This window comes from Sturnus vulgaris, chromosome Z (assembly GCF_052056855.1).
Source record: "Sturnus vulgaris isolate bStuVul1 chromosome Z, bStuVul1.hap1, whole genome shotgun sequence".
Taxonomy (NCBI): Eukaryota; Metazoa; Chordata; class Aves; order Passeriformes; family Sturnidae; genus Sturnus; species Sturnus vulgaris.
Window position 1 is genome coordinate 1,002,438 of NC_142283.1, and position 16,803 is coordinate 1,019,240.

Genomic DNA, 16,803 nt, shown 5'->3' on the forward strand with positions numbered 1-16,803 from the left:
TGTTGTAGTGGCAACAGAAAAAAGTAGATTTATTAACGATACATGTTCAAGGACTACATTTCACCCTATAGTGTGAAATGGCATCTGGTAACAGGGTAGAACACTAAAAACCTATTAAAGCCCTCTTCTGCAATCACCCTCCCAGATACCTTAGCCTTCAATACCATTTTCTTGTGCTAATTTGGAATTCAGGAAGCTAAATAGAAGCAATGTCAGCTTTACTGAGAAAATTTCTTTCTTTTGGTACCTAATTATTTTCTACCATTCACTCAGGTCATGTTTTCTAAATAATCAGGCTAAAAGAGATATCTATATACTTTTTTTTTTATTAAAGAAAGCTTAGCTCCTTGTGCAATTTAAGGAACATGATCTAGGGAACAGGAGCTTCAACAAAACCCTTCACATACTATAGTGCTGCAACAATAAATAACAATACCCATCTTGTTCCAGGAAGAAGAAATTCTGCACATTATCAGGATAAGACAGCAAGGATGTCAAGTAGCTACATTTTTTCCTATTAAGAAGAAATTCAACATATGTTATCCATACAGCAAGGGTGGACAGCAGCTGGAGCAAGAAAAATAAAACAATTGGCAGTGTAAACATCTTGTGTACACAGAGTAACACAAAACTATGAAAATACAGGGAAAAGAAACAAAAAACTATAAAATAGATCATAAGATGGAACAAAAAGCTTTCTGCAGGGATATCTAAGGGTTGTCCAGCACCCACAATTTTCACAATTTCACAAAATTTCACAATTTTATCCTTGTAAACAGAAAGTTTGAGATTTTCTTTACAATAGAAAAAACTGTAAGAGTGTCTTTGCCTCAAATACAAAAAAAAAAATCCAGATGAAATAAATTAATAGTTTAGGTACAGAGAAGTGACTCTAAAATTGAACAGTAAACAGCAATGACCCTCTGCATTTGTACTGTTTTCTGTGACCCTGCTACTGCAAACATGTGTGACTCTAATCAGAGTATTCACACATAAAATGTTACTCGACCATGAAATTGTTTGCCAGGCGAGGGCCAGAGTCCCTGATCCTGCTGTCGGACCTGTCCAGGCAGATCCCAACATCTGTGCAGAGCTGGGATCAAGCCAACGGGGTCGTGCTCCACAGGGACTCACTGCTTTTACTGCCTCCTTTTACAAATCTCACTGAAATCCTACTCGTGTAAAACTGATTTATTAAGTGAAATGTCGCACTCAACTGTATGCATATGCACACTCTGTGCATTTTTCTGCCACTCTTTTAAAACAGAGAAGACATTAAAATTCACCTCAGGGGTTAAATTATTCCCTTAATTATCTACTACTTAAGATCTCAGTACATTTCAAACTAAAATTTAGGTTTGCAATATGGAAATCGGATCCGAAAGCAGAACTGGAAAATGTTTTCCAGATCCTTTAATGTCTCAGAAGATAAAATTTATTATCCACCTTATGGAGAACTTTGTCTTCCACTTCCTATGTCAGAGAAAACCAGACAGGTCATGCACCTCTTCTGGTGTGAATTATGCACAGAACTACTTCCTTGGGTAAATGAGCCTCTGATGGGTTACAGACTGCTGCATCTGAATTTTGTTACAGGTATCCTCCCTAAGAGGCATAAATCCAGTCTGTGGTTGTTGCTGTGACAGCACTTTGGAGATGTACACTTAAGTTAAGGAGGGGTCACAATAAAACAGGCTACAAGGACAAAGTGCAGTGCAGACTTCCACCTTAAGTCAAGTTTAATATTTTTTATTCTCCTTGATTATGCCACAACCTCCATTTTTCTCTAGAGGGGAGAAGATGGAGTTGAAATGTTGTATTTTATCTATCTGTATACACTGATGGTTTACTGTTTCTAGGGGTTATCTTGTTTAGAATGCAGAGATCTCAAAATAAGAATCAAGATTTCCAAGCTTTCCTCTAAAATCTGCAGAGCTGCATGTTTCTTCCCAAGCACTAGATCCTGTGCAGGTCCAAGGACCCCTTAAACACGAGTGCCTGTAACACCCAGGCCTTAATTCTGCAGAAAATTCAGAAAGACCATTATCTGCTCCCTGTGACTCGTGTTATGTAATGTGCATCTCATATTTAGTGTGGTGTTTGGATGTGACAGTTCTAGTCAGCCATGGATATCCGTGTTCCCTCCAGAGGCCTCCCTGCCTTTCCTCCTCATTACTTCACTTTTCACCACCTCTCATAAGGCATTTGTTGTTCAGCTGTTCTTATTAAGAGCCGCACGTCTCCTGCAATTTGTGATCTTCAGGATTCATCTTTCATCATATTAGAGAGCAGATGGAAGTTGTAAGTCCCTGGATTTTCCAGAAATGTGCTAAGCAAGTCTGAAATGAGTCACTTAGACGTATTAACGGAGCAGTCGAGCTGATAACAAAATCTGTGTTTGGCATATTGTGCGGACATAAGACTCTCACTTTCACTTTTGCTCTTCATGAGGCTAAAGAGGATTGCATTTAGGTGAAGTGCCTGCAGCCTAGGCAAACAGGAAAAGGAAAATGCTTCCCATCAGTGCAGCTGTGCTTAACCTGGTGTAGATAAAGGCACAGCCACGCACCAGAGGCAGCTCTGCTGTTGCCTTTCTCCCAGTCTGGAAATGAAACTCCGGTAACTTTAGCAGGGAGGTAGTCTAAGAGTGGATCTTTATTTGAAAGCCTTCAGGGGCAGTTATGGAAAGGTGTCTATAAAAGCCCATCCACACAGGGCTGAGGACATTTTACAGGTTTTAGGAAATTAGTATGATTGATGAAAAGCACCAGTTAGGAGGACAAGTGATGGAATTCCATCCAGGTCAAGCCCCTTCCCTGGAGTCTTCCTCTTGGTACTAGCTGCCCATGAAATCATCTTCTTTTTATCACTTTGTCCACGAAATTATCTCCAAGAGCTGTTCCCAACCTCAGTAGTCAGGAAGAACTAAGAGAGCACAGGGGCCTTGTACACCCTGGGGCTTGGGAGTTCTGCAATTTGTCTTTTTGTGTAGGGAAAGGGCCTGGAAAATTACTGGAAAAACGAGCCACTAATGCAACAGACTACAGAGCTACAAATGTGTGTGTGAAGAGTACAGAGAATACAGAAAAGAAAAAAAAGGCAAAAACCAAACAGCATCAGTGCAGAGCCACAAGGAGATCAGCCAGATCTCTCCTCTGCCCGAGGAGATCTGAGCAGCTGAAGTGGGACTGCTCAGGGCAAACCCCTGAACCATGAACATCAGGAGCGACCCTGGTGTGGAGGATGAGCCATCAGGAGGAAGAGCACGATGAGGAGGAAGAGTGTGTGGAGGCAGCAGGCTCTGTAAGGCTTAACCCAGCAGCTGCTCCCTATTGATCAAATGCTTGTGCAGCACGCTGTTGATGTAGGGCATTATGTACAATCAGTGTTAAATATTAATGCCAGAGAATCTCCAACCTTAAATTCAGAGTTAGTCCATTTAACATTCCCAGTGTTACTAAACTACAGCTTGACCTCCTTTAGTGGCGTTCTGGAGTGCTGTGAGAACATACTGTGTGCACTCTGCCATGAGTAACGATGATCTGTATGTCAACAGTGACAAGTAAAATGTTTTTAAATACAACTACTAAGACAAAAGTTTGGAAACAGGGCATTTCTTAATGATACTTAATTTTAGAGTAGGCTGTATCTTCTCACTCTTAAAGGTGAAATAAATTCAAAATAAACAAAGCTTCTACAACTTTTGAGGCAATGTCTAAAATCCAGAAGGTTTACACTTCTGTAAATTGAATTATTAGCTTTTTTAACACACCCCATGAAGTGTGTATATGCGTAAGTGCTTTCATTTGTAAAAGAAAAAACTATCCTCTCTCCTCTGAAACCTTGATTTTAAATTCATTCCAAATGCCAAAGTTTAAAATTTAAACTGTAATACAGCTTTCACTATGGTAGCATAAATAATCCATTAGAGCAAATGAAAAAATTAAAATTTGAATGAGCAGAGTTCATTCAATTGCAAGACATTTTACACAAGATACATTTAACAACATTAGTCTGAGAAATGGCTGAAGTTAACAGTTGTTCATCAGGACTACCATAAAGGAAAAGAAACTGCAGTACCCTGGGACTTCCATTGAACTGGTCAGAAATTTCCTGTGGAGCCTTCTTCCAGGCAATGACACGTCACAGCTTCAGAGCAGAACGACCTCAGCTTTATTTTAATTATAAAAAAAGTCCTTGACTTCAGAACCAGAGAAACAAATCCATGGAGACACCTATCATGAACTAAAGTATCTATTAAGTTAACAGTCTGCCTATCAACATTAAAAAAAACCAAACTTACAACCAGATTTTACCCATGTTTTTGAAAAAAACTAAGCTACTCTAGAAGGCTGTGAGGCAGCCTGAGCATTCCAGCCACTTCCTTCTGCCTTTCAGCCTCATCCTGTGAATTCCACATTATCTCTTCAACCTCTCACTTCTCCCTTAACTTCCTGAGCCTTCACATCCCCCTTCTCTCCTCCAAGCAAACAAAAACCAAATTTTGTCCCATTTCATAAATTTGGCATGGTTCTGCATACAGTGCAGTGCTCCACTCTAAATAAATACTATTCTTCATACAGAATGTTCCCAAAGCCTGCCCTCATTAAAATGGCTGTTCTCTCCCATTGTTTTCAATGAAAATGAAGCTAAAATGGTTGTTAGAAAAGAGGAAAAAGAAAGAAATGTGTCCACTGCCTCCCTCTGGGAACCATGAAAGAGGAGCTAAATTACCTTTGGGGAAATGGTGGTTCCTTATCCTGTCTGAGGCTTCCACTGAGCTCAAACTAATTAACCATTTTACTTCTAAATTCCAAGGAAATTAAATATTCACTCAAAGAAGAGCAATTGGAATTTTGGAGAGGAAATGCTGTTTCTTCTCTCTGAAACAAGTGGCTGAGTTCTCACATTAAAAGAGAAGCAACGCACAAAATTACCTGGGAAATTACCTCTATAAAGAGAAAATTATGTTGGCTGTAAGAAGCAACACATTTCTGTATCAGAGCTTAAAATTAACATTTGTGACACAGAGCAGTTCAAATCCAAGCATTATATTCTCGACTAATTTATGGGAAGGAATGATGAAGGAGCATGGTATGAGCAGAACAAGCACATCTTCCCTCCTCATGAAAATGTGAGAATGAGAATTCAACTGGGAAATTTCGTAGCAGGAAACTGGAAATTAATCCTGATTTTTCTGCAAAAGGAAACTGCAATCCAAGAGAAGCACCAGTTGCTCAAATTAAAAAAAATTTCTGGCGAGACAGCAAAGAGTTTCATACTCTTGGAGATCCAGTGTACATTCCGATATTCACTTATAAACACCTAACAGCAGCCAATGTTGTTTGCAGACTCTGGGAGCTGGAGCATGCCTTCAACTAATCCTTTCCACACAATTGCATTAATGAACAGCTACTGAGCAATAACATTAAGGAGCTGGGAGACTGAAGCAGCCCAGCTCGCCTGTGTAAATTCTGTGTAAGACCCTGGGGTGGTGACCCACCCTGTCCTCCCCAAACCTCTCAGTGAGCACTGGCTTCCATGCAGACAAAACAGTGCTCCTACACCAAGAACAAGAATCCGAAACATTTACCCAGTTTTTCCACATTTCACAGCGTTTTTGGCTGCACACACAAGGAAGTCAAGGATGCACCACCTTGTGAGACTGCACCAAACAGCATTCTGCAAAAAATATGGTTTGTTAATTATTGTTGTGCAATCTTTAACCATATGGATTTACTTAATGTGTTCAGGTATGGAATTTCAGAGCAAATACAAATTCTTGGTTTTCTTCTGGCTTCCATATCTAAGAACATATTTTCCTGCACATGTACCTGTTCAGGTACATGATCTCAGAATGAAAAGAGCAGTAAAGATAGCCACTTCATTCAAAATTAATATGAATGCTACTTACACAAAAGGAAAGAATACAATTTTAACAATGATTGTATGAGAGGAAATGCTTTCCACTTCCATATTAACTACAAAAAGACGGCTATGGCCACTTAATAAATTTCTTCTACTTGTGAGAAATAACTTTTTCTCTACCTGGACACAGGAACTATCTACAGAGCAGACAAATTAATTGTCTGAAGAATATATTCTGAGGGTGAAATCACTGATTAGTGATCATCAGTAAACATGCAAAGGGCCTTCCAGAACTTGGGTAAGGAATTAACAGGTAACTGAGATCTGCAGCATTGCCTCTGGTACAAAAGCCCTGGAGCAAAGCAGGACACCTTGCCATCTTCAGCCCTTCTATGGGAGGATGAGGATGATGGGGAACTTTTTTCCTCAGTTTCTCTTTCAAGCAGAAGGAGTTTAACGTGCATTCTCCACAGAATGGAGCTGGATAGCTGGAAACCAGACCTAGAATTCCATTTTAAGCAATAAACCTAGAAGCAAAAGCTGCCCTAGCTAGGTTGCCTGCAGAAGGTTCAGTAGCAAAAGATGGGTCAGGCAATCAATAACAAAACAAGTTCCTCCATCCCTGATGCACAAAAGGCAGAGGAGGACAGCAGTTTAATAAAACCAGAAGCAAAATAGTCCTTGTGGGAGACAGTCTCACAGGCTTTTCATGGTAACCTGTAGTCCAAAGTAGACATAAAGCATTCATAACTTCTCAAATACTGAGTATTGATAATGATTAATTAAGGGGGTCTGGGCATTTAGGGTGTACAAGTGCCTCTTAGTTCTGAAGGCAGATTGCTCCAGGGAAGAAAGCAGTAATTTCTCTCCCCTTTAAACACAAAAATAAATGCAGAGACCAAATTTTTCTGAAGAGAGGTGCACAGAGATTGAGCTTTCTATACTTATGACCTTTAAAAGGAATAATCTGGACAAAACTGATGGCAGCATTGTCTTTGGCACACTTTACAACCCTCTGTCACAGAGCTCAGCACTGAACTGTGCCAAGAGGGCAGAGGGACAGTGGGTCCAGCTCATGAGGCTTTTCAGCCTCTGGTTTGTTACCCTATGCATTACATGGAATTCTTCTGGGAGACACAAACACAAACCAGACACCTGTGCCCATACCAGAAGTGATCTTCCAAAGAGCTGGGGTGAAGAACTAATCAAACCTTACCTGGAAAAGAATCAAGATTTTAATACAGCTACATGTGAGAAACAGTGAGCCCCTTCTTTGCACCAACACCAAGTGGAAAAACTTCCAGTGTCAGGAGCGTGAGATAACAGGAGCACAGGATTTTCTGGACAGCAGAAATATCTTAACTGCTATGTACAGAAATTATCTTGTAAGGAAGGATTTTCAGGTAGCACCCCTTCAAACTCAGAGATGGGGATGAATGGCCAGGCCTGAGGAAGAGTAGGATGGTCATCTGTGGCCATCAGAAGAAGGGCTGCTGCTAAAAATCCAGGTTTTATTTCCCCTTTGGGACCCAGTTTTCAGCTTGGAAAGAAGTGGAAAGAGACGCATGTTGGAACTTGCTCCTCTCAGCAGTTCTCAAAATGTGGAAAAACGAGCTCTTAACTAGAGAGGTAAAGACATCTCCTCAGGACACCATGAAGAAACACAAACCATTGTACACTGAAGACAGAATTTTGCCTCAGACCACCCATGTACATGATTTCTCACAAGACTTCAAAGCATGCTGAAGTTTTCCTCCAGGAAAAAGTAAAGTAACAGGTATACCCGGAAAAGAATCATGGGGATTTTTCTGCTTCAAATGAAGCTACTCCTTCTGAAATGCCTGCACTATTAACTGGCTGGATGAGCAAGCAACAGTTTTCTTTCCTGAGCCACCTGAAAAAATCTCCAATTCTACATCATATATCTCAAAAATTCCAGGTCAGGACCTATCTCCCTGATCCAGCACATGCACATTCATGACATGCATCTTTTCAAGCCTAAAAAAAATGAGAGAAATGTACTTAATCAGTTCAGAACTTTGTTCACTCAGAAGAAAACATCCAGTGGCAAATCTTGACAGAAAATAAACATACAGTCCATTTTAAATATGGGGGAGCTGCAAATATTTAAACTCAGAATGAGCATGGAAGATCTTCTTTATGAAGCCAGAACAGGGCTTTGCTTTTCTCTTTAGTGGATTTTTAGTACGATGAGCACTGTAGTGCTGCAAGCAACAACATACTTTCTGAGTGGGAGAAATCAAACAGCATTAATCTTACAGTTGCAGTTCAGGTAATGTAAAACTTGTAAGTAAACTTAAAGAAACTCCGTCTTTCTGTGTATTCATTTTATGAGTCAACCTGTGTGTTCCTGCCTGACTCGCAGCTATGTTGAGTGAGGCAGCAGTATTTCCAAATCATTAAATCATCTGCAAGTGCTTTCCTCCTCCATCAAGCATCCCTAAGCCTTTCTCTCTCCACAAAAGCAAAGACAAGATTATTTCCTCTCCAAACACAGCCCACTCAGCTACAGCTGCCATGTCTGCAGCAGCCAGACCACGCGCCCCTTCAGCAGGAAAGGTTTTTCTTAGGTCAAGTGGAACACATGCCTAATAAAAAATTCTGAATTGCTCGTATGAATTAATAAACAAGCCTTCTGTGCTGTTTTGTACGTACAGTAACAATTTTCAGATGTGATAGCACAGCTACAAATGCTCTACTACTTGACCTGCAGTGTGGCAGCAGAGTTTTGATTTACCAGCCCCCTCAGCCTCAGCAGGAGCCAGAATCCAGCAGCAGCTTCTTACAGTCCCCACTGATGGTGGGATTTTGACCCCTCCACAGTCAATGGCAAGACACTGTGTGGATCAGGATTTCACTGAACACATGTTCATCTTCCTCTGCTGTGAGATCTGCTTGCACAAACTACCATTTTCTTCTTCTTTGACAGGAGTTTAAAATGCTACCTTAAAATACCAGACACAAAAACCATGATGAAGACTGTCCCAAGCAAAACCTAAGTTATAACAAGGATCATCATGAGTCTTGTGGGGGATTATATGAATTTATCCCAACTGTGACAAAAACAATGCAAAGCTTTTCCTGCCACCTTAAAATATTGAGAGAACGAGTTTTACAAGCACCAGGTAAATTAATTTCTAAAATAAATCAAATTGTTTCCAAAATAAGTGTTCATCCTGTCTTGATGTCCAAATAGAATCATACCATGATTTTATCTTTTCTTCATCAAATATGACTTTGTACAATAAGTTAAATATTCAATCACAAAACTGTAGGACACAGAACTCACATTTTCTCACTTTTCTTGAATTATAACAATACATACCATAAATGAAGACAGAACTGAGCAATAAGGCCATGTAATATTCCAAGGCCTGCAGAAATTAGAACTGCTAATGGAACATACTTAAGGACGTTTCTAACTACTTTGATTCACCTACTCAGATTCTCAGTATATCTCCAAATTTTGACTCAATCGTGAACTTACTGATCAGTTAAACTGTCCTGAGCTTAAAGGTTTGTGGACTCCTTTCAGACTCCAAATACTTTTTCACTGAAAATTTCCTCTTGCTGATCATTTTGTTTCACAATTTTGTTTCACAACAATATTTACATTTTTAGGATTTTTGGCTTTTGTTACATATACTTTATTTTGAGAACATAATGTTCCCCACTGAAGTAAACTGTTGTGCTTTGAATCTCCCCAGATTTAAATCTCTAATGTCATTCCTCATGGTCTTACACTGTAAAACAACTGTTCCTTGAGTGGGGAATTAAACCTTCCTCTAATAACAAGGAACCAAAATACTAAGTAGCTAATACTAATGGCTAAGTGTTCTATTTTTCCAACAACTTTATATTTAAGACAGATTAGGACAAAATGACCACAGCTATTGTAGTTGCAAGAGATACTTTAAAAATAATTTGAGGAATGTGCCTTACTAAGTTGGCTGACCTTAACAACTCTGTGGGTACAAAATGTCCTTAAACTTTGTTCTGTTCTCTGGTAATTATTTCTTTCATTAATTATGTTTACTGGTCAGCATAGCCTGGACATGACTGTGCAACATTGTCCAAGCTCCTTAACCAGTCAACCTCAAAATTTAACCTCTACAGGGTGTTAAAAGAGACACTGGTGAAAGATGCTGGACATCTCTGACTGTGCTGATGGTGCATTCACAGTCTGAGGTGCTGTTTACTGCAAATAAGGCAAGCTCACCATTAGCTTGCACGTTGCAGGATGCCAAGCCATTACCAGATTTTGACAACAGAAAATGGAAAATGGTCACTTTGCTGGATCATTTCTGTTGTTCCTGACCCGTGTTTGTAAGACACTGGGCTAGGGGCTAGTCTAATGTCAGTTTTATCTCTAGAAGTATCTTTTGGCAGTAACTAGACACTATTTGTGAGACAGACCTGGAAAAGACTCAAAGAAAGAGGCTCACAGTTGTATTGTGAGAACTGCTCTTACTCAAGACTCTCCCTGTTGTGTTTTGAACTAAGCCTCAAAGGCAGCAAAACTGTCAAGAAACTTCTGCCCTTTATTCCTCCTGTTGTCTTGGACCAGCTGATTTTGCATTTAACTTGTTCTATGATGCTTGACTTTTTATTAGGATGAAAAATCTTGACGTTACTTCAGGTTACAAAAATATATGAACCACCCCGGTTTCAGCCAGGGTGGTCCTGACAGAAAACCAGAGATAATTCCATCTATAGAACAGTTTTCCTTTACCACTGACAGAGCACAGGTATTTGGGCAGGCCACATCCATGCCTCTATCTGCCCTGGGCCTTTGTGACCAGCCTCAGATGTCCTCAGCATGGGGGACAGAAGGACACGCCTTATTCTGTATTAACACGTGGGACAGCACCTTGATCTCTGAGATAGCTTCCAGGAGTCACCCATATTGTGCTGGCAATTAAAGAATTAAGAACTCCTAATTCAAAGGAAACGATCCTTAGATAGTTTCCTAATTCTAAGGAAATTATCCCCAGAAAGCTGAGAGTTACATTTGACCAACACCTCTGTTTTTGAGCCACTGCATTGCAGAAATACTTTTCTATCACATTTATACATGCAATTAATGAAGCCATGGTAAAGACAAACAAAACTTACGTAGTCATGAAAGGCTTTTGCTTCACTCGAGTGTTCACATGTTTCTCGTCTTTCTGGAGCTGCACAGTAGAGATCCCAGAACACACTGCAAGGGAAGAGATTACAGGGTGGTGAGTGTCACTGTGATGCCCATGTGCATTTCAGGGCATGCACACACCCCACATGGATGCTCCTGTACGGAAACGTCACTTTCTCTCCACAGCATGGGAACGTTCACCTCTAGGGAATTTAGATTTCACTCTACAATTTAGATTTGTAAATCATCTATGAGAAACCAAGTTCTGCTGTCTGATCTCTGAGGCAAACAGTGCTGCACTCCTTTAATACCACTGCATTACAGACCAAGAATCTGGTCTAATATATATGAATACAACATGTATTACTGTGCATTTAATCTTACCCCTCTGGCAACTGCTCAAATGACTTCCACAAAGCATAGGAAGGAATGAATTTGTAATAATATGGAAAGGAAAGAGAAAACTGGGAATCCCTCCGTGGTCAAGGTTCATGGCATGACAGACTAATTTGGACTGGAAGGATTTTAGAGCCCATGCAGTCTCCACCACCTTGCACTATCCCAGGTTACTCCGAGCCCCATGCAGCCTGCCTTGGATACTTCCAGGGATCCAGGGACAGCCATAGCTGCTCTGGGCAAATGTCCAGTCCTGTGCTTAAACCAAAGCTCCCTGAGGATCTGGTGCCTGGCCAAACATAGAAAATGGATGGGCAGGTTCTTAGCTCATAAAGAGTAAAAGGAAGGGTATTATGGCTCATAATCTCATTGGTCTTCCCCCACAAACTCCTTCAACTAGAGTTATATACCAATCAGTTCTACCACCAAGTTTCTGGAATTAAACCATGCGTATGCTAGAATGACTTAATAATGTATTTGATAATAAAATTTGTTGGAGTTTCATAGCGGGTTTAGACTTAACCCTCTATAACTTAGTCCAGCACCATAATAGGGATTTATGGACAATTTGAGCACTCTGCTGCAGACAATCAAAATTAAGGATAATGCAGACATTGGAGATAAAAGGGACACGTTCTTGCCAGGCTTCCATCACGCAGCAGAAGCTGTGAAAGAATGGTCAAAGAAGGATACCCCACTTCCCATGCAGCTGTGCAAATCACTTGGGTTCAAATGGGACCCAAAACGTGGGAATTTTGGTGGTTTCAAAACCTGTGAATTCTTGTACTCCTGACAGCTGGGCATATTCTCTGCACTTCTGCATTCCTTTAAACACAGGCTTGTTGGATATATTAAAATAATGAATAAATACCATGGCTACACAGCAGTGCCTGTGAGCACTCTTCTCCCCTGGAGAATTCTACACACACAGCTATGGACTGCAGACTGAGCAAGCTCACATCTACAGAGTCTCTGTATTTACTGTGTTTTCTTTCCAAGTGATATCTAGAATGATCCCTTAGCTGCAAAATGTGCTGGAAGGCGGTGAAGAAGGAAAGCCAGTCCACCTTCTTTCTTATCAACACATTATGCACTATTTCTGTTTTTCTGAATCCAATAACCAGTATCTTTTTCTGGTATTTCCTTTTCTTATTTAATTCTCCTGTATCTAATTTTCTGTTATTTTATTCCCTAACAACAGAATGCTTCTTAATCCTGATCCTCTCGTTCTTTTTACAGTGTTCACCTGAATTTCTTGCCTCCAGCAGCTGGAACTGGCCATCAATGTATTCTAAAAAAATCAGAGAAGAAAACTGGTACTTACCACCACCAGGAATGCAAGAATCCTGGGGGCTCCCCCAGTGTGATGTTTTTTTCCCATCTTATCTAAAACAAAATGATAAAACCAGAAGTGAACATTCTTGTGATCACTATGACTAAAAAGCATTACATAATTCAGATAGAAAAAGGATGAGGAAGGGAAGATTTCATGGTTATGTGATACTTTATGGTCATCAATTTGGATGCCCTATTTATTTACTTTTTTACATTTACTGATACTGCTGATACTTAAAATTAGCTCTGCTTATGCTAGGGAAGCATATTTTAGAATTCTATTCTTTATGGGTTTTTTAAAATTCTAACTATATTGTGTATTATTTTAAGGCCAAAAATGCACGATTTAAAAAGTGATTATAAAGTACCCTTAAAAGCTGCAGTTTTTTCCCATTTGCACAGGACTGATGCTGTGGATTCAGCAGGTGGCACTCTTCCCCCCGCAGCCAGGGCCAGCAGTGTTTTATAATCCTCAAGGAGTCAGTGCTTCAGTCTCAGGTAATGTGGCAAAAGCAAGGCAGCAGCCCTGCCATAACCCAGCTCCCACCACCCAGGGAAAATGTACAGCTACTCTGGCCAGCTTGCCTGTGCTGGCAGCTCTCCTCAACATCTCCACTGCTTGGGATTTCCTTCCCATCCAGGAATATGGGTCTGTTTGATGCTGTTTCCAAAGGAAATGCAGTTTAAGAACTCTCACCTCCTGGATTCAAACTTTTGTTGTTGATCAGGGAACCCAACATCGATTACAGCAACAGCATCTGCCTCTCTGCAGAACTTTCCAAATGTTGTACCTAAACTATAATCACACAACCACCTATTCAATGCCAGTCAGTAGCTTGTCCTTAACTCCAAAATTAAATTGTTTGGGCTATAATAAAGCCCACATGACCCTGCCCAGAAGAATGTCTCATGTCAGAACGTGGTGGATCTAAGGCACTGTGTGCACTGCAAACTCCTCCAGTTACAGCGATACACAGCATCATTTCCTGTCCAGCTCTGTTAAAAAAGGAGTTGTTAAAAACACAAATCATACTATTCTTTAGAGACAGAAGCAACAGCAGACAAGAGGATTTAATTAAATGCTTGAACAGCCTTAATATGAAAGGAATTTAAAGAGGTAGATCCATATACATATACGTAAAAGTACATAAAAGCTTAATATTAAAGGTAGATAGAGTGTTCATGCTGCCAGGGGCCTTCCTAAAGCTGGCATTTATCAAAGAGACTGTAGATTTTCAACTCACACTTGATTTCCACATCCAATTCTTAGGAAATTTGAACACATCAGAGTTTTGTCAATAGCAGAATATGTAGCTCATATACCTAAAAATGTTGTTTGGACTTGCATGAAAATCCATATGGAAAATCTCAAACACAAAGAAATCTAAGGCAATTTTGATATATTATACGAACACAACTATTCAGAAATAATTTTGCTATTTTAAATTGTTTATAAAAGACAACCTTGAGCCACTATCACTTGAACTGGTGAAGCTGACAGAATGAAAATCAACATCCCTCACACAGTAGTTAGTACACAAAAAACATATTTTACAAAGTTCCTGCTTAAGTGCTGGCAGAAAAAAGTGATGAACATTTGAAAGTCAAAGCCACTGCAAAGGTATTACACACTCTTCAAATACACTTCTCTGGGGCACAGCTGCTCCTCATGTGCCCTGGGAATGTCTTGGAAAGACTTCTATCAATAATCGAGAACAGAGTACCTCTGAGAAGGTTCAAAATGACATAATGAAGAGATGCATTGTACAACCAGAATGAAAAAGGGGTTCCTGCAGCAGAAGTATCACTTGCTTAGGACTAAAAATTACGTCTGTGAAGAACATTCACGTTATGTTTAAGCAGTGACTGTTTCCTTCAAAGCAGGGCCTGGTGAGGAAAGTACCCAGTTCAGGTCTTTTCTGGGTCCTGGGAGATATGTCATCTTGAGAAACTGATTGGGAGAAGGAGACTGAAAGGAATGTGGAAATTTGGCACTCTTTCCAAGGATTTTTGCTTTGTTTTTGCAAAATATCCATACTTGTGTCTAACATAGCAGATGTGGTCTGTCTGTGTCTGATCAATGAGACTTACCAAGAATTATTATTTATAGAGGAAAAAAATTCTTCATTGTCAAATGTACTGGTTAAGCTCATAGCCAGGGAATGATTATCTGGGAAATGCCCAACAACCTGGTCCAGCCAGGTTAGTGGAATTATCCAAGGCTGGAATCTGACTTCCAGGATAGAAAATAAGTGGGATAAGGATCAGCTCTTCAAGGGAAGCATACAAAAGTCAAACTGGACATAAAGCAGGACAAAAACACAGGGGTGCTCAGGACAACCATCCCTAAATTATAGAGTATCACAGTGGATTCATAGATATCCAACTTCTATTTTCCTTTAATTTGGATCCATTCCTCTGAGCCACAGTCCCTGGCAGATCTGTGAGAGAGGGCTCTTAACCTTTAGACACCACTGGCTGCCCTACAGCTCAAACAATCTATGCGGGCTCTTCTTTTAAGCCCCAACATTCATTCTGAACTATTAAACTTTAAAATTAAACCCACCCAGACTGAGAGAGGGCAACCAGCCTGGCAGCCACAGAACCATTCCCAAGAACTGTCAGCACATTTACCCTCATGCACTGCTAGTTAGTGAGGGAAATAAACTCACAGCTCATTCCTCATTCCTGTGCACTACTAATTGTCCCTGACCCATGCTGACCATCTCTTAATAAGTACAGGTCTCAATTTTGAAGATTTGGTATATTCTTGTTTCATTGTTCAGACCTCAGAGCTTCTCTGTAACTCAAGACTGAATTGGTTCTAAAAGCTGAGTTTGAAGACAGTGTATTTAACGTTTTCAGGAAATCCAGATGTCATACCAGCTATGCTTCTGCCAACTGTTCATTTTGCAAATAGATCATAAAAACAACATGAGCAAAATTTACCTTGTGCAATGTATTATTTACAAATGACAGCTGTTTTGGAAAAGCCAAGATGATACTCTACATTATTTTATCTCTTATTTTTCCAATGCATTACCACAGAGCTAAAACAATTGTCAAAAACATGCTTTACTATAAACATAAACTGATCCTACTACAATTCTACCCTTTTTCCTTATCTCTGCTTTGTCAGTTTTGTGCAAACATTGCAAACAACCCTCTGGATTTTCATTTTCTCCTCTTCCATCTCCAAAATGTCATCACCAGCATAATAATTTTATTAGCTTTTGGAGAAGCATCAGTTAAAGCAGCAAATTTTCCTAGGACAGTATCTTGCCTATTTCTTACCAACTTCTGTTCACTATTCCTATTATTAGTACTACGCTACTGTTATTATTATTATTAGTTATTGTTATTGTTGTTATTATCTTTTATGTTCTTGTCAAAGATTTGAAACAATAATAAACCCAGACGACTTCAATGTGTTCAGCATACATTTGTGTCCTAGGGCAAAAGTAAAATGCTGAGGAGACATAATTTACTTCAGCCTTCAAAGGATGCATACAAAGTCTTTGAAAAGACTCTTAAAAAACCCAAAACTACTGTGTAAAGGTAAAAAATCCATTAGCAGTTGAAAGTGTTTAAAAAAGCAGGACCTAAGTGGCTGTGGCCATCATTGATTCAACAGATGAAAAGAAGTGAAGTGGTTAAAAGCATGGTGAGAGCACAGAGAGATCAGCAGTGCTTCAGAGGAGAACTGATAGTGTATGACAGTGGGATGTAAAATACATTTAGAAGAGCCCATCATTCACAATTGGAGATATCAACAGTAAGTTAAAAGGTCATCAAAACCGAGTACCACTGAAGTGTTCTCCAACATGCCCACTTATTAGAGAAAATAGATTAATCTTCCCCAGTGAATGGGGATAACAAACCACAGCAAAAATAGTTACACAAAATCATGTAAAATGACATGGCAAACTGGGTTCCAGAGGATGAGGAACAGCGGATTAAGGCAAACTGATATCCAAGCTTCTCACTGCTTTTATTCTACACCAAATCATATTTATTTCACTTGCAGGCCCTTCAGAAGTCACATAAAAAAA

General features: G+C 39.8%; 1 protein-coding gene across 4 annotated transcripts in view; it reads right to left on the reverse strand.

Moving 5' to 3' along the window:
- The window catches only part of SSBP2 (single stranded DNA binding protein 2), a 123,305-nt gene that overhangs the window by 74,301 nt on the left and 32,201 nt on the right, over positions 1–16,803 (reverse strand). For all 4 annotated transcript variants that reach the window (XM_014886514.2, XM_088157327.1, XM_014886516.2 and 1 more), the window contains exons 3-4: positions 12,741–12,802; positions 11,005–11,089 (exon numbers count right to left, since the gene is read on the reverse strand). In XM_014886514.2, the coding sequence (XP_014742000.1) occupies positions 11,005–11,089; positions 12,741–12,802 (147 nt within the window). The remainder of the gene's footprint in view (positions 1–11,004; positions 11,090–12,740; positions 12,803–16,803) is intronic.